The 23,657-nt window shown below is 50.7% G+C and overlaps 2 protein-coding genes across 4 annotated transcripts; one reads left to right on the forward strand and one right to left on the reverse strand.

Moving 5' to 3' along the window:
* Positions 1-941: 941 nt before the first annotated feature.
* On the forward strand, positions 942-18,423 carry GBA1 (glucosylceramidase beta 1). 3 transcript variants are annotated; one of them, XM_081225906.1, is made up of 12 exons: positions 942-1,018; positions 13,514-13,572; positions 13,958-14,045; positions 14,293-14,484; positions 14,603-14,749; positions 15,052-15,185; positions 15,407-15,579; positions 15,813-16,050; positions 16,390-16,614; positions 16,978-17,141; positions 17,552-17,668; positions 17,762-18,423. In XM_081225906.1, the coding sequence occupies exons 2-12, from the start codon at positions 13,546-13,548 to the stop codon at positions 17,865-17,867; spliced, it is 1,611 nt and encodes a 536-aa protein (XP_081082032.1). In that variant the 5' UTR covers positions 942-1,018; positions 13,514-13,545; the 3' UTR covers positions 17,868-18,423. The 3 variants fall into 3 exon arrangements, with proteins under 3 accessions (XP_081082032.1, XP_081082034.1, XP_081082033.1); XM_081225908.1 differs by lacking the exon at positions 942-1,018 and adding an exon at positions 6,391-6,513; XM_081225907.1 differs by lacking the exon at positions 942-1,018 and adding an exon at positions 13,429-13,447.
* On the reverse strand, positions 18,421-23,052 carry MTX1 (metaxin 1). The gene is made up of 6 exons (XM_081225909.1): positions 22,932-23,052; positions 21,881-21,950; positions 21,667-21,746; positions 19,648-20,103; positions 19,445-19,521; positions 18,421-19,013 (listed from the first exon to the last, which is right to left on the reverse strand). Exons 1-6 carry the CDS (start codon positions 23,010-23,012, stop codon positions 18,545-18,547), a joined length of 1,233 nt encoding a protein of 410 aa, XP_081082035.1. The 5' UTR covers positions 23,013-23,052; the 3' UTR covers positions 18,421-18,544.
* Between the last annotated feature and the right edge of the window lie 605 nt (positions 23,053-23,657).

The raw sequence follows: 23,657 nt of genomic DNA on the forward strand, positions 1-23,657 counted from the left end.
CTGCGTTGCACAAGGGCCTTTGTACGAGCTAGCTATTCACCAACACGAAACTCGATGCCCTATATCTGTTGCTTTCACCTAATTCGGGTCTTAGTTCCATTCTCACGTTTTTATTGAGCATTCCCCATTCTATCATACCGCCTTGTTTTGAACACCTATCACTATCCAAAATTACCTTGTTTTTGTTTTCTGTGTCGTCCCACAGAATGCAAGCTCCTGAGAGCAGGGGCTTGCTCATTGCACTGGATCTAACACTTAGTAGGTCCTCAACAAACTCATTAAGTTATTAAAAGGCAGAGTGGGGCCTTGTATACAGCGTGGAGACCCTATGACTTTGGGGATAGCCGTGGGGCCCTACAGGAGAGGAAGGGGGTAGGGAGAGGCACTGCCCATAGATGGCGTCTGGCTGCAAGGCTTCTTGAATAATTCACCATCATAACAACCCAGCTTCAGGGAGGGAGAGTTAGGGCGCAGCCAGAACGACAAAATGAGGTAGCAGGGAGTGGAGATTGGGATTCCCAACGGGGCAGTTTCTGGGCACTGAATGTTCCCTATCCTGAGGCTCCCAAAGGAGGAAGTTCAAGAATCCATCTCAACTTCCGTAAGCTGGACTCATTGAGGGAATTCAACCTCCCCCAACTCTTAGGATACGCTGCCGACTGTAAAACGAGGCGCATGCGCGCTTCTAGCTTCCCACGCCCTCTTTCCGAAGAGACCTCCGGATACGCTTGCGCCCTATTTGGGCTACGGCTGGTCAGCGAAAACAGTCCGTCTCCAGCATAACCAATAAGACGTGAGGAAAGGGCCTGCGTCCCGCCTCCTGACGATTCAGGGGTCTCCCTTCTTGAACTAGGCCCCGGCCCCGCCCCGCCGGCCCTGCGCGTCTCGCGGCTGCGCGTGGTGCAGTGCAGCCTAGCTCTGCTGAGCCCCCTTCTACCGCCCCGCCCACCCCGCTTTGCAGGCTGCTCTGGGATTTCCCTTCGCCTCCGTTTGGGGCTGCTGTTTCGCTTCGCCGACGGTAGGCGTAATGGATTTTGCACTTTTGGGATCTTAACTCTCCTTTCCCTGCGTCTGCACTTCACCTTTTTATCATCATTGTTATTATTAATTGTAGGGATGGTTGTATGTTACTAATGAAGAAGAGGGGGAAAATCTTCAAATCCTCTTCTACCGACTTGCTTTTTTGAGGGGTGGAGTGGAAAGAAAGTCTGTGTAATTTATCCATTCTTCAATCATCCGACAGATGTTCATTGAGCACGGGACGAGCACCGGGTGCTGTGCTACGTACTGGGGATACAGACTGATCCCCGCCCTACTGGGCTTTCTCACAGACAGATCAGCAGACAAAGGAGTTAGCAGGCCAATGGGTGCTATAACTGACATTAAGCCATTTGTACAATTAATTGCAAATGTAATAAGAGCTACAAGGAGATGTAAGGGCTCCTCACACACAGGAGGGGGTGTGTGTGAAAGGAGAGAATTTCTTGGAGAAAATGACATATGAGCTGAGTTCTGAAAGGAAGATGAATAGGCATTACCTAGGCTAAATGGAGGTGAAGAGTGATGCATACTAAAGAAGAGCTTGGGCTTCCCTGGTGGCGCAGTGGTTGAGAGTCCGCCTGCCGATGCAGGAGACACGGGTTCGTGCCCCGATCCGGGAAAATCCCACATGCTGCGGAGCGGCTGGGCCCGTGAGCCATGGCCGCTGAGCGTGCGCGTCCGGAGCCTGTGCTCCGCAACGGGAGAGGGCACAACAGTGAGAGGCCCGTGTACCGCAAAAAAAAAAAAAAAAGAAAGAAAAAAAAAGAAGAGCCTTTGGGAGGATTCTGATCCAGAAAGGATGTAGAACAAGGGGGCCAGTCTGTGACAGGCTGTAATTGGAGGCTGGTCTCCGTCGTCGTGCCCCTTACAGTCTGATTTCTACACAGCAGCCAAAGTGATCTTTTAAAAATATAAATCTGGTGTTGTCACCTCCCTGCCCCAAAATGTCCAGTGAATTTCCATTTTGGAACAAAATTCAGACTCCTCACTGTGGCCACCAAGGCCCTGCAGAACTTGACCCCCAACCTTTTACTCCAACTCGCTTCTTACTCACTGTCCCACTCACTCCTTCTGTCCAGCTTCCTTACCCCCTTTTTTTTTTAAGATTTTTTTTTTTTTGGATGTGGACCATTTTTAAAGTCTTTACTGAATTTGTTACAATGTTGCTTCTGTTTTATGTTTGGTTTTTTGGCCTCAAGACATGTGGGAATCTTAGCTCCCCCACCAGGGATGGAACCCACACCCCCTTCATTGGAAGGCTGTCTTTTTTTTTTTTTTTCTTGGCTGCATTGAGCCTTTGTTGCGGTGCGCGGGCTTCTCTTGTTGCGGAGCACAGGCTCTAGGCACGTGGGCTCAGTAGTTGTGGCACATGGGCTCAGTAGTTGTGGCTTGCGGGCTCTAGAGCGCAGGCTCGGTAGCTGTGGTGCACAGACTTAGTTGCTCCACGGCATGTGGGATCTTCCCAGACCACAGCTCGAACCCAGGTCCCCTGCATTGGCAGGCAGATTCTTAGCCACTGAGCCACCAGGGAAGTCCCTGGAAGGCTAAGTCTTAACCACTGGACCACCAGGGAAGTCCCCCTTCCCCTTTATTTTGTTTCATAGTTCTCACGGCCACCTGAAATTACCTGTTTTTTGTCTTCCACCACCACTAGAACATAAGCTCCATAGGGCCAGGGACTTTATAATCTTATTCATTACTGTATCACCAGGGTCTAGAACAGTGCCTGGCACATAGTAGATGCCCAATTATGATTTGTCAAATATGTGTCTTGGGGAGCACATAGCAGGGGTGCCCAGCTCATTCAGGGGTGTCAGGAAAATGGTACTGATGGTAGGGACATTAAGGCTGAGGAGTTAATGATGGAAAAGAATAGTCATTCGTTTTTTTCAAGAGAGGAGAAGAAAATAACATAGAGCAGAGAGGCAAGATGGAATGTGGCCTATTAGACGAAATGTGATTGGAGCATATGGTCCAAGTGGAGAGGTGAGAAATGAGACTGGAACAAAGATGCCAGGTCCTGGTAGCCCTCTTAAAAGGCAGTGTGGAGCCGTTGAAGGATTTTAGGAGGGAGAGTGGTAGCTTCAGAATTTGTATTTTAGTTAGACCATCCAGTTCTTGGAGAATGGATTGGAGGAGAAAAGTAGAGTGTAGGAGGCCAAGCAAGAGTTGTTTCAGTAGTTTAGAAGAGAATAGAAAGGGAGAAGGGTACAGGGAAAGGACAGAGTCAAGGATGAGCCCCAGGTTCTGTGAGGAAGAGGTTCTATTCATGGGGAAAGAAAACACAGGAGGAAGAGTGGGTTTGGCTGGAGGAGATGATGCTCTCATGCTGGTCCTGCTGAAGTGTCTGTGAGACACCCAGAGGAAAGGTCTGGAGGGCAGAGTCACATCACAGAGTCCATCCCAGGAGAAGGATTGGGATTGGAAGTGAAGATTGTGGAACCAGAAAACAACTAGAAGGTTAGTCAAAGCCATGGGTTATCTCTGTGGAGAGAGAATGACGTATGAGAAGAGAAGGCCTAGGACAAAACCCTAATGAACAGACAGAAAGAGGACGTGAAGCCTGCAAAAGAGAAGGAACAGCCAAAGAAGTGGGAGGACATCCAAAGCAGCAGAGTGTGGAGTCATGAAAACAAAAGAGAGTGCTTCTAGGAGGTAAAAAGTCCAGTCAAATAAGGGCTGAGCAGGGACTTCCCTGGTGGCACAGTGGTTAGGCATCCACCTGCCAATGCAGGGGGCGCGGGTTCGAGCCCTGGTCCGGGAAGATCACACATGCCACAGAGTGCTACAACTACTGAGCCTGTGTGCCACAACTACTGAAGCCCCTGTGCCTAGAGCCTGTGCTCCGCAATAGGTAGAAGCCACTGCAATGAGAAGCCCATGCACCGCAACGAAGAGTAGCCCCCACTCGCCGCAACCAGAGAAAGCCGGCATGCAGCAACGCAGACCGAAATAAATAAATAAATAAATAAATAAGTAAATAAATCTACATTTTTTAAAAAAGGCTGGGCTTCCCTGGTGGCGCAGTGGTTGAGAGTCTGCCTGCCGGTGCTGGGGACACGGGTTCGTGCCCCGGTCCGGGAGGATCCCACATGCCGCGGAGCGGCTGGGCCCGTGAGCCATGGCCGCTGAGCCTGCACGTCCAGAGCCTGTGCTCCGCAATGGGAGAGACCACAACAGTGAGAGGCCCGCGTACCTCAAGGAAAAAAAAAAAAGGCTGAGCACTATTCATTGGACTTAGCAACAGAGGGATCATTAGTGACCTTGGCAAGAGCAGTTTTGGAGCCAAGAGGGTCCAGTATCAGCCCGTGGAGTGTAGGAAGTGGAGAGAGGACTCATCAGGTGTAGCAACTCATTCCAGAGGTTTGGCTCTGAGTAATATTACATGCATTGTTGCATGAAATCCTCATAACAACCCATGAGGCAAGAGTTTTGGAGATGAGAAAACTGAAGCTCTGAGAAATCAAGTAACTTCCCTATATCTCAGTTCTAGTGAGAAATGAAGCAAGGATTTCAATCCTGTATAATCACTCGGGTGTTCATGCTGAAACACCCTTCCTTATTGCCTCTTCTTGAGGGGAACAGGAGAGGAATGGTGGTGGCCGGAGGGGGCAAGTGTGGAGGTAGAGGCCTCGCACAGAAGACTCCTTCTACTGTACCTGGAGGTAAGAAACAAAGCCTGAATAACAATAACAGTAATAATTCCAGCCATCTATATGGAATTTTACAGTTCACAAGGAACACCTCAGATTTTTTTGGGGGGGGGTCTTTGTTGCTGCGCGCAGGCTTTCTCTAGTTGTGGTGAGTGGGGGCTACTCTTCCTTGTGGTGCAGGGGCTTCTCATTGCAGTGGCTTCTCTTGTTACAGAGCACAAGCTCTAGGCGTGTGGGCTCAGTAGTTGTGGCTCGTGGGCTCTAGCGCGCAGGCTCAGTAGTTGTGGCGCCTGGGCTTAGTTGCTCCGCAGCATGTAGGATCTTTCTGGACCAGGGCTCGAACCCCTGTCCCCTGCATTGGCAGGTGGATTCTTAACCACTGCGCCACCAAGGAAGTCCCTTCTCAGATACTGTTATCTTCAATGAGCCTAATTACAACCCTGCATGGGAAGCTCAGAACAATAAGGAATGTGCGAGCAGGCTCACAGTTGTTCAGTATTTGAATCATACTTCCTGTTGCCTCCACCAAATCGCCTTAGTTAGGTCTCACTCTCACTGTAATAGTCTTGTTCAGAGTTAACCTCATTCTTCCTGAAGTTCACCACTCCTTTGCTTCAAATCACACCAAGGACAGTCTCTGAAACACTGACAAGTAGGACCTTAAACAGCGAGAAGGTGCGGTTGGTAACTTAACCCATTCATTCATTCAGTAAACTTGAGCCCCGATTCTGTGCTTGTCTCTAAGTGAAGAGTTTTAAGGTTTCAGAGAAATAGTAACCATGAGATTTGCCCTGTGACCATTTATAAACTTACAGAAGACTAAAAATATGCAACTGAAATATCTGGGAGGCTGTATGACATGATGGCTAAGAGCTGCTTGGGCTTCAGAGTAGGACAGACCTGAATTTAGGCTTGACTCTGCCACTCACTTGACCTAAGTCAGTTTTCTCATCTGTAACATGGGGTTGTCAGGCTAATGCATGTAATAAGCACTCATGAAAGATTGGCTGTTGGTATCTTGAGAAAAATTATAGGGGCTTCCCTGGTGGCGCAGTGGTTGAGAGTCCACCTACCGATGCAGGGGACACGGGTTCGTGCCCCGGTCCGGGAAGATCCCACATGCCGCGGAGCGGCTGGGCCTGTGAGCCATGGCCGCTGAGCCTGTGCGTCCGGAGCCTGTGCTCCGCAACGGGAGAGGCCACAACAGTGAGAGGCCCGCGTACCACAAAAAAAAAAAAAAAAAAAGAAAAATTATAGGAGAGCATGTGAGGTACAAATACTTTCCATTTGCACTGGGCTTTACAAGTATGCTATGGTTATTGTTTAAGAGTTGGTTAATCATGGGCTTCCCTGGTGGTCCAGTGGCTAAGGCTCCGTGCTCCCAATGCAGAGGGCCCAGTTTCAATCCCTGGTCAGGGAACTAGATCCCATATCCTGCAACTAAGTTTCCACATGCCGCAACGAAGATCCCACGTGCCGCAACTAAGACCCAGCGCAGCCAAATAAATAAATGAATAAATATTTTTTAAAAAAGAGTTGGTTAATCAAACTAACTTTATTGCCACAATCATTTGGCAGCATATACATGTATCAAATCATCAGTTGTATGCCTTAAACTTACACAGTGTTACGTCAATTATATCTCAATAGAGCTGAAAAAAAAAAGTTGGTTAATCAGATGAATCCAAGGGTGAAGCCACACCCTAGCAATTAAGGGGCAGAAGGGTCTCACTGGAGAAACAAGTCCTTTGGTGTCAGGAGGAGTGGTGTATCTTCAGATCAGAAACCAGAGCTGAAAGGACAGGTTCCAGGTTGACTGGTAAGGTTTATCCATTCATTCACCTCTTGAGTATTTTTTGAGCACCTACTCTGCTATGCATGGCATAAGAGTGTCTCTCTTTGACTTGATCATGGAGGTGACAGTGGGACTGGGAGGAGGCACCCTCCTTGGGGAGTTGATCTGAGACCTAAAGAGCAAGGAGCCTGTGACATGGTACTTGCCAGGCTCCAGGGCTGGAGTTTGCTGTCTGAGCCAAGCCTACAGCTCATCACAGGGCTGGCTGAAGTGGGATCAGAACTCTTGTGCTGGGTCAGCCAAACTATTTTTGTATTTCTGCTTTTCGCTTATATTTATTTCCCAGTTGTCCTCCCTTGGTGTTTAGCTAAGTCTTTTAAAAGTGCTGTGCAGGGATTTCCCTGGAGGTCCAGTGGTTAAGGCTCCGCACTTGCACTGCAGGGACACAGGTTCGATCCCTGGCTGGGGAACTAATATCCCACATACCTTGCGGCATGGCCAAAAAAAATAAAAAATAAAATAAAAGTGCTGTGCAAAGGGGACCGAGGAACGCATTTGTGGCCACCTAGTACGTCCCTAGTGGCTACTGCAACCTGGGCGTTTGAGGTGACTCCCCTAAGGGCAGTGGTTCTCAGTCGCCCCCTAGAGGGCATTTTGGAAACGTCTCTTTAGTGGAGACCAGGATTAGGAGGCACTTTGAGGATTTAGTGGAAGGAGGACAGGAAAGGTAGACCATCTATAACGTGGAGGACAGTCCTGCACAAAGAAGAATTGTCTCTCATTCTACTTGGCTTTGGAATGTTCTGCTCAACAATATATGCAAAGGGCTTCCCTGGGGGCTCAGTGGTTAAGAATCCACCTGCCAATGCAGGGGACACAGGTTCGTGCCCTGGTCCGGGAAGATCCCACATGCCATGGAGCAACTAAGCCCATGTGCCACAACTACTGAGTCTGCACTCTAGAGCCTGCAAACCACAGCTACTGAGCCCACGTGCCACAACTACTGAAACCTGCACGCCTAGAGCCCGTGCTCTGCAACAAGAGAAAACCCTGCTTGCCGCAACTAGAGAGAGCCCATGCGCAGCAACAAAGACCCGATGCAGGCAAATAAATAAATAAATTTATTAAAACAACAACAACAATATATGCAAATATATAAATCAGCAGGACTTCATTATATAATAATGCAGAAAAGTTTTACAAGGTGTTTTTTTGTTTTTTGGAACAGCCCAATAATTTAGGAGGAGATCATTATGGAGAAGGAAGCTTAAATAAAATACATTGTCTTGACATTATTACATCTGTCTACTCAGTGTATTAGAGCACTTCCAGCTATGCAATATACTTCGTTTAAAAGAGTTTCAATGCAGTAGTGTACCTGCAAAAGCAATGAACCAACTGCAAATATGTAATAAAAGTAAAGTTTTTTTACTAGCTTCATTGAGGTGTAATTTACATACTATAAAAGTTTCTCCTTTTAAGTGTACAGTTCAATGATTTTGAGTAAATTTACAGAGTTTTGCAACAGTTAATCTCCATTCCCACTCCAGCCCCAGAAAAGCACTAATCTATTTCTGTCTCTACGGATTTGCTTACTCTGGAATTTCATATAAATGGAATCACACAATGTGTGGTCTTTTTGTCTGGCTTCTTTCACTTAACATGATGTTTTTGAGGTACATTCATACTGTAGCATGTATCAGTATTTTGTTCCTTTTTATTGCTGAATAGTATTCCATTTAATGAAGTACCACAATTTGTGTATTTATTCACCAGCTGATGGACATTTAGTTTGTTTCCATAAATAACGCTGCTGTAAATATTCATGTGCAAGTCTTCGGGTGGACAAATGTTTTCATTTCTTTTAAGTAGATACCTAGAAATGGAGTTGCTGGGTCATATGGTAACTCTACGTTTAACATTTTGAGAAACTGCCAAACTGTTTTCCAAAGTGGCTGCACCACTTTACATTCCCACGGTAACATATGAGCATTCTAATTTCTGCACATCCTTGCTAACACTTGTTATTGTCTATCTTTTTAATCACAGCCATCCTAGTGCATATGAGGTGGTATCTCATAGTGGTTTTGATTTGCGTTTCCTTAATGACTAATGTTGTCAAGCATCTTTTCATGTGCTTGTTGCCCATTTTTATATTATCTTTGGAGAAATATCTATTCAAGTCCTTTGCCCATTTTTAATTGGGTTATCTTCTTATTACTGAGTTATAAGAGTCCTTTATAGATTTTGGATACTAGGCCTTTATCAGAGATATGATTTGAAAGTATTTTATCCCATTTTGTGGGAGGTCTTTTCACTTTCTTGATGACATCCTTTGAAACACAAACACTTTTCATTTTGATGAAGTCCAGTTTATCTTTTTTTTCTTCTGTCATTTGTGTTTTGGAATCGTAAATAAGAAACCATTGTCTAAAGAGATTCTGGACTTAAGCTATAAGAAGATGAGACTTCTGGGAACCGTGGGAAGAAGTAATAGTATTTACGTGTGGGAGGGACATGACTTATTGGAAGCCAGAGGACAAACTATGGCAGATTGCCTCCTAGATGGCCCCCAAATGATCCCCACCTCCTGGTGTTTACACCTTTATTTAGCCCCTCTGCCCCACACACATCTGTATAGAAGACCTGTGTAACCAATAGGATATTGTGAAAATGATAATGTGTGACTCCTGAGGCTAGGACCTTGTGGCTTCTACCTTACTCTCTCTTAGATCACTCACTGGAGAGGAATCCAGCTGCCATGTTGTGAGGACACTCAAGCAGCCCTATGAATTATTCCACATGGTAGGGAACTGAGGCCTTCTGCCAACAGCCAGCCCCAGTTCACCACCTATGTTAGTGGCTTAACTTGGAAGCAGAGCCTCAGCCCAGTCAAGCCTACTACAGATGATAGCAGCCCTGACCAATATCTTGGCTACAGTCTTTTGAGAAGCCTCAAGTCTGAACCATCCAGATGAGCCACTCCTGAATTCCTTACCCACAGAAACTATGTGAGATAACAAATGTTTGTTGTTGCCTAAAACAAAAGAAAAAGAAACCACTGGCTAATCCAAGGTCACAAAGATTTACTCCTAGCCTTCCTTCTTCCAGAAAATTAAGAGTTTTAGCTCTTACATTTAAGTCTATGATCCACTTTGCTTTGATTTTTGATTATGGAGTGAGGTAAGGGTCTAAGTTTATCTTTTTCTTTTAAAATAAATTTATTTATTTATATATATATATATATATATTTTTTTTATTTTTGGCTGCTTTGGGTCTTCGTTGCTGCGCACAGGCTTTCTCTAGTTGCGGTGAGCAGGGTTTTCTCTTGTTGCGGAGCACGGGCTCTAGGCGCGCGGGCTTCAGTAGTTGTGGCTCGTGGGCTCTAGAGTACAGGCTCAGTAGTTGTGGCGCACGGGCTTAGTTGCTCCGCGGCATGTGGGATCTTCCCGGACCAGGTCTCAAACCCTTATCCCCTGCACTGGCAAGCGGATTCTTAACCATTGTGCCACCAGGGAAGTCCCTAAGTTTGTCTTTTTGCATGATATCCAGTCATCTCAGCACCGTCTGTTGAAGACTGTCCTTTTCCTTACTGAATTGCTAAGGCCTAGAATCAAATAGTGAATATGTGAAGACATGTGGAATGCACTGAATATTATTCATAAAGATTGACTTTTAAGCATTTTGATTTATCATATATTTTATGTTTTTGCAGCACAATAATAATTACATATTGTAAAAATGACATATGATGAAACTTACATATTGAAATTATTAATTCATGGACTGTTTTTGCTTCTGTTAAATCCTATTTTATTCCATTTAGGTTAGTACATATCTGACTATTTTATAAGGTCTTATAGGTAATCATGCCTAAGCATTTACTTATTGAAAACATATTTTGCTATAAAACATAGTCCCATTATCTTTCCTTTATATGCCAATTAAGGCAACTATATTGACTCTCTTAAATTGTGTGTGTAGGTAAGCCATATTATCTATACGTTCATTTCAGGATAGTAGAGAGTATGTGAGGAAATACTTTTTATGAAAAGCAGTGCTCAGGCTGTTAGGCTGAGATCTCCCAGGACAGGGAGAGTGAAGCTTGGGAAGAGAGGCAGACCTGCTTCTCCCCAGCTGAAAATCAATCCATCTTGCCCAACCTGGGAGTCCTGGATTCTGTTTCATTATTGACAAGTTATCCCCTGACCAATGCCTTTGAAGAACACAGATCCAGAAATGTTGCCATCTAGCCAGCACTAAAGAAGCCAACTTGGGGTTCATTTTTTTTTTTTTTTTTTTTTTTTTGCCGTACGCGGGCCTCTCACTGTTATGGCCTCTCCCGTTGCAGGGATCGAACCCGTGTCACCGGCATTGGCAGGTGGATTCTTAACCACGATGCTACCAGGGAAGTCCCTGAAGCTTTACCTTAATGGCAGTGTCCATATACTGCAGTTGCTGAGGCCTCCATGGCCTGGGACCCATGGAGACAGCCACTGCCATTAGGCTGCACAGGCAGGTATGGGGGAGAGGTTTGATGCTGCTTCGAGGCCTGGACCCGGCCAGTGGGTGGCCGTGGTGAGGGCTTGTAACTCTGCGGGACACAGCCCTCAGCCTGTCCCCGGGGCACCCCAGCTCACCTGCTGGCCCCGCGGCTGGAGGGCCTGGAGGGTCCCGGCGAGAAGGCCGAGATCTGCCTCGGCCTAACCCACTCTCTGTTGAGAGGACCACCGCCAGGCTGACTGCTGGTGGAGTACGACCTCTAACCGTGGCGCTCAGGGTCTCGCGTTAACAGCCGCGAGCTAAGGGGCCGTGTGCCCGCCCCGCCTCATTACAAATCCAGGTTCCACAGCTGAGTAGTCAAGCGACTTAGGGCAACTTCATGACCTTTCAGAGTCTTAGTTTCCTCATCTCTAAAATGGGGAAAATAATAGTATCTGCCACGTGAGAATAAAATGAGACTATGAACATAAAGTAGCACAGAATAAGTACTCAATAAATATTAGCCCTTATTATAACCAACTTTATTTAGAAAATAAAATATAAAAGCCTCAAGGGCAAACCACATTATGAGAGAAGAAACAAGACACTCACAAACTCTGTGCCTGCAGAAGGAAACAGGGAGGGGAGTGGGGCTCTAAGGCCAACAGAGCACATAGCACAGGGAGATCAGCTCGGTGCTTTGTGACCACCTAGAGGGGTGGGAGAGGGAGGGTGGGAGGGAGGCTCAAGAGGGAGGAGATATGGGGGTATATGTACACATATAGCTGGTTCACTTTGTTATACAGCAGAAACTAACACACCGTTGTAAAGCAATTATACTCCAAGAAAGATGTTAAAAATAAATAAATAAATAAAGAGGAGGTAGGGGCAAATGTAGTATGTACTTAATATCAATAAATATTTGTGGAGTGAGTGAACTAGAGGGAAGTAAGATCACCTGCCCTCCTCCCAAGAACAAGCCCTGTGTAGCATTTCCTGGAAAAACAGGAGGTCTAGATGGGGCAGATTTGACATAGTGATGATAGTTCAATTCAATGCAACAAGCTGGCACCTACCCACCCTGTTCCAGGCCTTCTACTTAGAATGAGTAAGCCATTCCTTTGGGGAACCCCAAGCTCCTTCCATAAACACAGCCCTAACTTGTTGCAGTATTTGGTGCCAAGCAGTGTGCTAGACACACATTATCATACTTACACCTCACAACAATTCTGTGAGATAGGAGTTATCTCTCCCCTTTTATAGATGAGAAACAGAGGCTTAGAGTGATTAAGTAATTTATTGAAGGTCAGCCAGTAAGTGGTAGAGCCAGGATTCAAACCAAGCTCGTCTCACTGAGACTGTATTCATTATAGTCTATATTCAGTATAGCCTCAGTGAGACTATAGCTCCTATAGGGCTACAGGAACCTAGAAGAAGAAATGGTCAATTTTGCCTGGAGTGTGTCTGGAAAGACTTCACTGAGATAATTAAAAAAAAACAAAAAGGCACAACAAACAAGTGGTTCCCAAGTGTCTACTGTGTACCAGGCACTGTGCTTATCTCCCTGATTTCAGTAGTGACCTGGTGAGGTGGTGGTATTCCTTCCATTTTACAGGTGAGGAAGTAGGCTCAGAGAGCTGTAGTCAGTCAGGTCATAATTGTGTGTGTCACTCCCACTGAATCAATATGATGCGGGCCATGAGGCAACACCATGGACAACCCCCTTGTCACATCCACTGAGGATGCAGCTTTGTACCACGCTTTCCAGTTTCTGAGCTACTTTACACAACCTCCCTGTCCTGTGATTTCCTTCTCATCTGCATCTGATGATGAAACAAGTGAGGACTGGAGAAGCACTGTCCTTCTGCCCAGGGCCCATCATCCCTGCACTTACTTCTCTGGTTAATATTCCCTAAACCTCACCTCTTCTCCTCCGTGAAACCTTCCAGGATAACCACAGCATGAAGGGTCTCTCTGTGCACACCTGTTACCAATTTTGTCTTTATCTGTAACCATCCATGTAAGAGTCTGACTCTCAGGAGACTTCTGAACCTCAATAGGGCAAAGACTTCTTAATCATCTCTCAGTATTTTGGCCTCAGTATTTTTTTTTTTTTGGCCTCAGTATTTTGCATAGTGAACCTCTTTTATTAGAATCACCTTTATTAGCATGACTTTAAAATTTTTTCTCAAGAAAGGAATGTGCCTGCTGTGGTTCCCATCCTTTGGGATTCGGGAGCCTCTACCCAATCCTTCATTCAGATCTTTCCTCTAGATTCTTCCTAAAGTTGTCACCCATACATGCCTTCCAGAATTTCATAGGGTGTATAATCACCAACAGCCGGGAGGAAGACAGTCAGTCGCCCTTTACAAGTATGGTTGCGATTGCCTCACTTCTTGTGTCATGTGACTCTCCCATGGTTATCACATGACACACCCACTCCATTTTGCCGGAATTAACCCGCAGGGTTCATCTGGTACGTATAGCTACCTCTGGCTCCTGCACCCCTGTTTTTATTTAGCTGATACTCTATCCCTCCAAGGTTTGGGAACCTCGCAGTCTCCTCATCTGGTGATGGAGCTTTCAAGTCCTTCCAGAGAGGTGAGTGGGCCAGGGCTCCCAAATGGTCTTGTCGCTCTTTCTAGAATCCTGGCCATCCAGGCTCTGGAATTCAGTGAACGACACACTCTCCTCGAAACCAGGCCATCACGGCCCTTTGATGGAGGGACAGATGGAGGGAAGATGAGGTTGAGGGAGAAATGGTTAGGACGAGGGGTGGAGGAGGGTCCTGGTCAGGGTGGGCAGAGAGCTATTACTAGCAGAGGGCTTGGAGGGTGTCTGGACCCAGGTGTCTGTGGGCTTTGTTCCATTCTATTAAAGGTGGGAGACTAGGCTGGGTGCCCACAGGCAGCTGAGCCCTGCCTGGGAGAGTAGATGAGAGGTGGAGAGGGGCTTGCCCTCTAGCCTCTCCTCATTCTGTTCTCAGGAGTATCCCAAGCCCCAGGACAGAGTAGGCATCATGGCTCCCAGCCTCATGGGATTGCTTCTACTGCAGGCCGTGTCGTGGGCATCAGGTGAGTCAAGGAGGAGGGAGGGAGCCCCGAGGCCCCCTTCTGCCTTATGGTCCTTTGGTAGTCTCTGGCATACTGGTGGTGGACTTCATTAGATGCTCACTAAACCCTTTTGAGTGACTGAGATCAACTGTGGGGTACATCAAGAGAATCTTTGAAATCAGTATTCAGTCTTTCCTTCCCACTAGTGTGTCCTTCTCCCCATCTTCATCCTTCAGCCCTTGCTTCTCTTGTGCTCTCTCCGTCCCAGGTGCCCACCCCTGCAGCCCTAAAAGCTTTGGCTATGGCTCAGTGGTCTGTGTCTGCAATGCTACGTACTGTGACTCTCTTGACCCCCTGACCCTGCCTGACCCTGGCACCTTCAGCCGCTTTGAGAGCACACGCAGTGGGCGCCGAATGGAGCTGAGTCTGGGGACCATCCAGGCCAACCGCACAGGCACAGGTAACCACTACACCCCTCACCCAGGCTGGGGTCCTCCTGGAGCTAAATCATGCCAGCGATCACCATGGAGTTTCTCCCCTGTGCACTGACACCCTTTATTCCCTGCGGATGTCCTCAGGGCTGCTGTTGACCCTGCAGCCAGATCAGAAGTTCCAGAAAGTGAAGGGTTTTGGAGGGGCCATGACAGATGCTGCTGCTCTCAACATCCTTGCCCTGTCACCTCCTGCACGGGATTTACTACTCAAATCGTACTTCTCTAAAGAAGGTAAGGAGGAAGGGGACAAGATGACATAGTGCAATTGACACTTTGACCTTTCCTTTGACCCTGACATCCACCCATCCCTGACATATGGGTCTCTGTTAATGCCCAGTGAAAAAAATGATTGTCCTACCCATCTTCTGCTGAGTGCCTGGGGCCTCTCAGGCTCAGAAGGTCTGTGCTTCACCCAGAGCCCAAGTTCCCCTTGGCCCTCACTCAGACATAATTTAGGACTGGCAAGTGGTAGACAATGTCCCACATTCTCCTACTGACTCAGACACACATATCTTGGTCTTCTTTTTCTGCAGGAATCGAATACAACATCATGCGGGTCCCCATGGCCAGCTGTGACTTCTCCATCCGCACCTACACCTATGCTGACACCCCTGATGACTTCCAGTTGCTCAACTTCAGCCTCCCAGAGGAAGATGTCAAGCTCAAGGTGGGCACTCTGGCTACCTCAGGCCCCAGTGGCATTGATCCCTGGTGGTTGAGAGGCCTCAGGCTAGAGCAGTCTGCAGAGAGACATAGAACGTGCCCTCTGCTCTCTGTGTTCTGTCCTGGGGTGGGAGGGCAGAGGCTGATAGCTAGGCCTGATACACTGGTTGGGCCAGTCTGTTTATGTTCCAGCTCTGGATGTCTCCTCACCACCTTTGTTTCTAGATACCCCTGATTCACCAAGCCCTGAAGTTGGCCCAGCGCCCTGTCTCACTCTTTGCCAGTCCCTGGACATCACCCACTTGGCTCAAGACCAATGGGGCAGTGAATGGGAAGGGGACACTCAAGGGTCATCCCGGGGATCTCTACCACCAGACCTGGGCCAGATACTTTGTCAAGTAAGGGAACAGCAAGGCCATGGGGTCCAGACCAGCCTCCCATCTCGGACACCCTGGTCTGTGTCCCAGCCCTTGATCTGGTTCCGCCTCCAGATCTCCTCAGCTCACCTTTCTACCTTCTGGGTCTTTCAGACTCAGGCCCCTCAGTTTTCCCCACCCAGTCAGGCCTCCTATTCCCCAGGGTCTTGGTTCCCTGTCTTGGCCACGATCACTCACACCCTTTCCCTCGCCAGGTTCCTGGATGCCTATGCTGAGCACAAGTTACAGTTCTGGGCAGTGACGGCTGAGAACGAGCCTTCTGCAGGGCTATTTAGTGGGTACCCCTTCCAGTGCCTGGGCTTCACCCCTGAACACCAGCGAGACTTCATCGCCCGTGACCTGGGTCCCACCCTCGCCAACAGTACCCACCGCCATGTCCGGCTGCTCACGCTAGATGACCAGCGCTTGCTGCTGCCCCACTGGGCCCAGGTGGTGAGGACCAGGAACTCCACGGGTACCCTAGTGACCCCCAAGTCCAGCATCCGAATGGCTGGCTCCCGAACAGAGTGCCTTCCCTGCCCCAACTCTTGATTCCTAGAGCACCCTGGCTGGGACCAGGTGCCCCGGTGGCACCCCTGGGGTGGTGGTGGTGATCCCCCTCTGGATTTCCAGGGCCCCATGAATCTCCACGGTTGTCACTTTAACCCCCTCTAAGTTGTGTTCATCCCACTGCCCACTTCTCACGTCCTAGTGCCTCTTCCAGAACCCTTTGTGCAGGACCCAGGCTCAGTGGCTCTCTTTCCCCAGTAGTCCTTCCCTTTCCCTGTACAGGTGCTGGCAGACCCAGAGGCAGCTAAGTATGTTCATGGCATTGCTGTACATTGGTACCTGGACTTCCTGGCTCCAGCAAAAGCCACCCTGGGGGAGACACATCGCCTGTTCCCCGACACCATGCTCTTCGCCTCAGAGGCCTGTGTGGGCTCCAAGTTCTGGGAGCAGAGCGTGCAGCTGGGCTCCTGGGATCGAGGGATGCAGTACAGCCACAGCATCATCACGGTGAACCACCTGTCTCCCTTTCCGCAAAGCAGACCACCTCAGACCCCTTGCTAGTCTCACCAAAGGCTCCTCTCCAGCTTTTCCCCAGCTGGCTTACTCTTTGGAGCAAATTTTGGGATATCATGCTCCCCTCTGTTGCCTTCCCTTCCCAGATCTGCACACCATCACCCTCGTTCCAAATGCCTGAGCGGTTACATCTGCCTCAGATCCCTCAGCTTCTCTGGCGATGCCTCTGTCCTCACAATCCCTCGCTCCTTAGATATTACTCCCCTCACAAGGCTGAGGCACCACAGCCCGTCTCCCTCATGTGACACTTAACTGTATCCACTGGGGGCCTTTGTCTCTGCCCCGTTCCTACCATAGAACCTCCTCTACCACGTGGTCGGCTGGACTGACTGGAACCTCGCCCTAAACCCTGAGGGGGGACCCAATTGGGTGCGCAACTTTGTCGACAGCCCCATCATCGTGGACATCGCCAAGGACATATTTTACAAACAGCCCATGTTTTACCACCTTGGCCACTTCAGGTGGGTGGAGGGCAGGCACCCCCACTCCACACCAGTCCTAGCATCTCCTGCACTGGGATTGTATCCCCGCCCCCCCTCCCCCACAGTGAGGAAGCAGGAAGGTGCTGAGGGTGGGAACTTTGGGAGCAGCATGCATGTCCCCCTTGCACCATCTAGGCAGGTTGTGACTAGCTGGCATTCGAGACACAGACAATCCCTGAATGCCCGATGCTGGGGCTGGGAGGTGGGAGGGCAGGGCACACCCAGCCGCACGGTTTGAGGCCTAGAGAGTTAGGGCAGAGCTTTGGAAGGGTTCTAGGGGGAGGGGTAGGTGGCAGGGAAGATGACTTCTTAAGTGAGAGACTGATGAGCTGCCCTCAGGGCCAGGGGGGCTGGGCTGGGGTCCCTGACGATGCCTGTTCTCACTTCAGCAAGTTCATTCCTGAGGGATCCCAGAGAGTGGGGCTGGTTGCCAGTGAGAAGAATGACTTGGACACAGTGGCACTGATACATCCCGATGGCTCTGCAGTTGTGGTCGTGCTAAACCGGTGAGAGCAGTGGGGCCTGGGAACTGGGCTGAGGACAAAGACGGTGGGCTTGGCGGGATCACACTCTCAGCTTCTCCTCCCCACCTCCCCCAGCTCCTCTAAGGATGTGCCTCTTACCATCAAGGATCCTGCCGTGGGCTTCGTGGAAACCATCTCACCTGGCTACTCCATTCACACCTACCTGTGGCGTCGCCAGTGATGGAACAGATGCCCAAGCAGGCGCCTAGGCTCAGCATGGACATCGAGGGGAGAGAGTCAGCTTACATGCTGTCTGTGGCTACAGAGGGTACAGCAGGACTGGGGGGGGAGCTTAAGTGACGTAAGCCCAGAGGCAGTGGTTTGGGTGACTCACTCTCCCCTCTAGTTGGTGCCAGGGGCTGGAGGCGCCTAGGGAAAGGACTGGGAGGCCCCAGTGGTCCTCCACCCCCATGCTTGTGTGAGCGTGTGCTGTGTGCTGGTTGCCTGTGGAAACTGGGCCCAGGCCCAGGGTGAGCTCACTGTACAAACACAGGGGTGGGGGTTGGATGGCAAGAGAGGTTAAGGAAAGGAAGAGACTAGGAAGGCTGAACCCAAAACTGGGAAGTGCTTGTCTTTCTTGGAGATGCAGAACCAGGCCCATGCAGATGTCAGCACCAGGGCACAGGCAGCGAAAGAAGCCAAGCACCAGTGGGTAGACTCAAGCACCCAGATGGCCCTCTTGGTCCAGCGAGGAAAAATAGAAGCTTCTTAAAGGAGAGAATGTCTGATCCCAGTCAGTGTGAGCAGTTTTATTCTGGGGGTGGGACCCCATTTCCAGCCATACCAACAACGGGGAAACATAGGAGTCTCTGGAATGCATGACAGTAGAAAAATCAGTCCTGGGAGCATGAGGAAAAATCATTCCTCTTCAACCTCCTCAGCCATGCCCAGGGCCCGTGTGCTTGGGGCCCGGGCAGGTGGTGCCCGCTGGATGGAGACAATGCCACTGAGCAAGGCATAGCCCGCCATGGCTGCCAGCCCCGCCAACACAGATAGGATCTGGTTCCGGCGCCGATATGGCTCCTCCTCAGTCTCTGGGTTTGCTGGTGTCTGGCGTGGAGGTGGCACCTCAGCTGAGGGGCAAGGAAGGAAGGTGGGTCGGGGGCTGGTTTCTGGATCCCCGCCCACTCTCCGCAGAGCTAGCGCCCACCCATCACCCATCTGCCCCTTACCTCCCTCCCAGGGGAAGTAGAGGCTGAGGATATGGGTGCAGTAGGCACAGAGGTTGTGCAGCCCCCGCAGGTGGGCCTGCAGTTTCCCACTGGGCAGCTTTGCCTGCTGCAGCAGGGCCAAGTAGCTGAAGACAAAGGCATCCAGGGAGGCGGGGCTGCAGCAGAGAGAAAGGGTGGGATGGAGAAGGGGGAGAGATGGAGTCGGAGGAAGAGTCGGCCCTGGGAAGGTAGGCTCTGGGCAGCAGGGAACCACCAGGGGAGGAGAGGACACACAGTTCTGGTCCTGGTGTGGGGAAGGCGCCCCAGGTGGCGCCAGCCTGGCCTTGCATGGCACTCTATCCCAGGGCTGCATAAAGGGCACATTGAGTGCCCCACAGCCCAGCAGGCCCCTCCTGGGCCTGGCGGCCCTCCCACCCTCCTGTGCCACTGAGGCGGCTCCAGGCCCACACACAGCCCCACTGTCACCAGACCCAATGTCTGTCCCGAGGACCTCTTGTCCAGAGCCTGAGCCCACCCTAGTCTCTGTGGCTGTCTGAACCTGTACCTTCCTCCAAGCCACCTATGATTCCCCGGGAGGCAGACTCACGCATCTCCAAAGAAGAATTTCTGAGAGCCCAGGCGCTGAGAGAGAAGGGTCAGGCATTCCCGAGCTTCCTGGTACAGCTATAGGGGGACACCAAGTCAGCTTGCGGCTGCGGGAACAGTGCCGCCTCCCCTGCCAGGCACTCCCACTCCTGGCCATCGTCCTGAGGGCTTCTCTCATACAACAGCCCCCTGTCCCAAAGGTACCTCCTTCTCCAGCTCTTCCTCCTCCTCAGGCCTGTGCTCCCCACACAGCAGCTGCAGCCGCTCCATGTACTGCCGCTGCATGCGGCCAGGCAGGAAGAAGTTGAGGGGAAAGGGCATAGCCTCTGCGTACCACTTCCGGGTTACTTCCACATAGTTCTTGGCATCTACCCAGAAAGTATGTATCTGGATTGGGTGTGTAGGAAGGAAGAGGCAGGTCTGAGCCAGTGCGCCTGCCTGACCCAGGGTGGGCTTCTGGTCCCCATGCTGCTCCAAGCCTGTAGTGGGTGTGTGTGGGGTGTCTGTGTGTATGCCCGACCCCCTCCCCCGCTGACCATCCATGCTGGGAGGTCTGGGCACACTCACCAGCACCGGGAGCAGCTTCTCCTCCAGCAGAGACATAAAGGCCAAGGTGTCTGCTCCTTGCCGGGCTGACAGATCATAATCAGCATTGTACTTCTGTGGAGGAAACATCCACTGTGAGGTGGACGCTGGGGGACTCCAGGGACACTTCCTCAAGGAGGGAGGCACCCTGTCTGGCACCACCCACACTGACCTCTGAGTGTAGCAGAGGTAGAGTGTGGGGCTTTGCTCACTGAGGCCCCCTTGCCTGGGCCCAGTCAGTAGCCTGTTGCTGTTGGCGGGAAGCCTGGACCTTGGAGCCTGCTGGCCGTCAAGGTCCCGCGCCCATTGGGGGTTGGAAGGAAGGCCCAGCCGCAAACCAGGAGCAGCTCCCAGAGTTTCCACAGAAAGCTGGCAGGATGCCTGCTGACGGCAACTTTCTAACAGTAACTTCTCCGATCCAGACACCACAAAACTAGCAGAGCGGAGCTCAGATGCAGGTTGGGCCGCAGTCAGTGCCTCGGGAACTAGGGGACGCCATCCTCATGCTCCCAAGACCCCGTGAACCCACGTCTAGGGCCCCAGTGCCCAGCTCTTGGGTGTTTCTTCTATGTCATTCCATGGCCCAGGTGCCACCACCACACACACATTCCAACCATACCCCCAGGTCTCAGCCTGCCACACCTTGTAGGCTCCAGTGTCTGCTCCTCAGCACCCTCCTCCACACCCTGAGTAAATGCTGTCCTCAGATAACCTCTTGAGTGTGATCCTTAAATCTCTCTGAGCCTCATTCTCCCCCATGGAATAGGGATAATAATCTTTCTCTCAGTGTGGCTGTGTTAGGAGAAAACTCTTTGGAAACTGGGAAAGCTGTGTTCATACATAAGGCAACAATAGCCCAGTCCCGCCAGGAACTCTGGCTTTTACCTGGATCCCCTCTCTCCATGCCTCTGAAGCCTCCATTAATTCCCTGGTTCCTCCACCTTTGGGAAAGTAGAAGTGAATAAGAGAGCCCCATTTCTGACAATATGTTCACTTTTGGAACTAGACCATGAAACTAGAAGAGCCCTTGGAAAGCAACCTGGCTAAGCCCCATAGTTTTACAAATAAGGAGCTTACGGCTCTGAGAGGTTAAGCAATTTGCTCAAGGTCACACAGCCAATGACAGTGAAAAGCACAGCCTAGGCCTCCCCAATCCTCTCGTAATGCTCTTTCAACTTCCCCACGCTGGCTCTTAGCTTCGTCCATCCCGAGCTCCATATTATAAAGCCCGACCTGGTCCCTGAAAAAAGGGCAATGGCCCTTAGCAATTCCTCTCTGGTACCGTCTTTTTTTTTCTCTGGTCTCATCTTTGAGGACCTCATCTGAGCCAACTGTTCTCTCCTACTCTTCTTTCCCTTCCATGTGTCATCAGCCTGTTCATCTCTCCCTCCTCACCCAGCAGGCAGGAGTCATTGTGCCTCCAGATGCCTTGACAGTGGCCTAGCTGAATCTCTAGCCTACTACTGAGATACTGATGTATCACAGCAACACGTCTGTGTCTCCTCAACCAGACTATATGTTCCTTGAAGCTCGGTCCCCTGCGTCTGGTTTGGCATATATTAGGTACTCAATAAATGTGTGTTGCACTGAATTGTCTGAACGTCTCTCACTGGCAGCCCCCCTACCCAAGCCACCTACCTCTTTTCGAAGGTGGGTGATGATCTTGTGTGGTACTGAGATGACCTCTCCATGACTGGTCTGAAGGGCAGGCAGAGTTCCTGACGTTGAGAAAGAAGTATGTCCACCAGACCCTTAGAGCTGCCTATCCATACATAACTGCACCACATCCCTGTCTGTCTCCTGCTCTTCCCTTTGTACACTCCCTTCCTCACCCCCCAGGGACACTGGGTACCTGAAGGGCTCCGCCAGGGGTTGGTGATCTTGTGCACCTTGAGTGGGGCACCAGTAAATCTGGCATAGGTCTGCAGGGAAGGAAGCAGAAGGCAAAGAGGCCAGGGACATGGCCCCCACAGGGGAATCAAGAAAAGAAATAACATTGATTGAATACCTTTTGTGCTATGCCCTATGCTTAGGAATTGCCTCACAAAAAAAGAGGTAGACATTACTGTTCCCATTTTACTATGGGCAACACAAGGCTCACGGAGATTATGGACATGTCCATGATTACAAGTCAGCCAGGAAAATCCCTCCCTCTGTCTCCTCTCCTGCCATCTACCTGGTGAACACCTAGCCTCATTTGGAAGCACTAACCATTCCTTCCTGGGCAGTCTCTATGGCCTGTTCCTACTTATAACTTAGCACCTGAACATTTTATTACACTTATTTGCTGACATGTCTATCTTTCTGTGAACAACTTCAGGGGATGGACCAAACGCTATTCATCTTTACATGCCAATGTTTGGTATTTGGAAGAGGCCTAATACATGCTTATTAAATGAAAGAGTGAGTGAATGTGTGAAATGAACTAGTCTGTCTGTCTCCAAAGCTTTTTCTACAGAGCCTGGCTGTAGGCCTTTTGGTTAAATAAAGAATAACCTCAGTAAATGCTGTTGATTGAGGAGGAGGAAAGGGAGGCTGAGGAGAAAGCAGCAGTGCCGAGCCGGAGAACCCTGAGATCGTCCAGCCTTAGTAAACCTCCGGATGAAGAAACAGCCCAGAAAGAAGGGATCGTCCCAAGGTCACAGAGCCAGTAAATGGATGTTCAAGAACTAAAACTCATCTTCTTAACCCCTGATCAGGCCTCTTTCCATCGCTAAACAAAACCTAGGCTGCTACGACACAGGACACTGAGCCTATACCGGTCAGGCACGCTCTTTGATGGCCACAGTTTCCCCCACTGCACCCGTGCTGAGGCGCCCTGGCAAAATTCGGATGACCGACTAGTCCGGGCCCCCTCCCCAGTCCTCCAGGGCCCAGCAGAGGGCGCCGGCGCCGCTCCTCACCAGCACGGCCAGGCTGTCCAGGTCCACTGAGGGCAGCCCCCAGCCCCCTGACCAGCAGAACAGCTCCATGGGCGCCGCCATCTTGCCCGCCCTCTGTCCCGGAAGCACCTCCCCCTGCGCTTCCGCCCTCCACTGTGCGGATCCGCCCCCAGCCCCTCAGGCGGATCGCAGTGGAGAGCCGGGGGAGGCCCTCAGGAGGGCGCGGCTTATCCCGGCCCGAGAGGCTGCCTGACGGCGTGGGGCGGGGCCGAGGGCTTCGGGGGAGGGCGGACACCGCCTGATCCAGAGGTGGCTCGCGAAGGGGGGAAGGGCTCTCAGCGCGGCGCGCCTTTGGAGAGTTAGGGTTCCTCGGCCGAGGGGAGCCCTGAACCCCCGAAGGCGCGGCGGGCCCAGGAGAAGGGGGTTTTGTGCTCCTGGACGGGCTCTGGGGGCCCTCGCAAATCTGCATGAGGTCTGGGCTGCTCCGGGGGCCCCTCAGGGCTCGGCCCTGAGCGGGGGCTGCGGGGGTGGGGGGGTCCCCCGAGCTGCATGTTTTCCACAGCGCGTTATGTTTGGAACCGGCCCCGCGCCTCCTGTCGCCATGGAAACAAAACAGGGGCGGTGGCGGCGGCCGGAGCGAGGCCGGGCTGGGGCCTGAGTGGGGGGAGGGGAGGTGGGGCTCGCGGGCTGTTGCCTTGGTAACGGGAACAGAGGCGCCCCTCTGCTTCATCCGGGTCACGGCCTGTC

This window comes from Mesoplodon bidens (genome assembly GCF_964165515.1).
Source record: "Mesoplodon bidens genome assembly, chromosome: 2".
Classification (NCBI taxonomy): Eukaryota; Metazoa; Chordata; class Mammalia; order Artiodactyla; family Ziphiidae; genus Mesoplodon; species Mesoplodon bidens.

What these genes read in the sequence shown, in the direction of transcription:
- GBA1 (XM_081225906.1), top strand. Translation starts at nt 13,546, where the DNA reads ATGGAGCTTTCAAGTCCTTCCAGAGAG. An exon ending in GGCCAACCGCACAGGCACAG is followed by an intron (nt 14,485 to 14,602) that starts GTAACCACTACA and finishes GGATGTCCTCAG; the next exon opens with GGCTGCTGTTGACCCTGCAG. An exon ending in TGGGCCAGATACTTTGTCAA is followed by an intron (nt 15,580 to 15,812) that starts GTAAGGGAACAG and finishes TTCCCTCGCCAG; the next exon opens with GTTCCTGGATGCCTATGCTG.
- MTX1 (XM_081225909.1), bottom strand. Translation starts at nt 23,012, where the DNA reads ATGGCGGCGCCCATGGAGCTGTTCTGCTGGTCAGGGGGCTGGGGGCTG. An exon ending in CCCCTGGCGGAGCCCTTCAG is followed by an intron (nt 21,747 to 21,880) that starts GTACCCAGTGTC and finishes TCTCAACGTCAG; the next exon opens with GAACTCTGCCTGCCCTTCAG. An exon ending in AAATTCTTCTTTGGAGATGC is followed by an intron (nt 19,014 to 19,444) that starts GTGAGTCTGCCT and finishes TCTCTGCTGCAG; the next exon opens with CCCCGCCTCCCTGGATGCCT.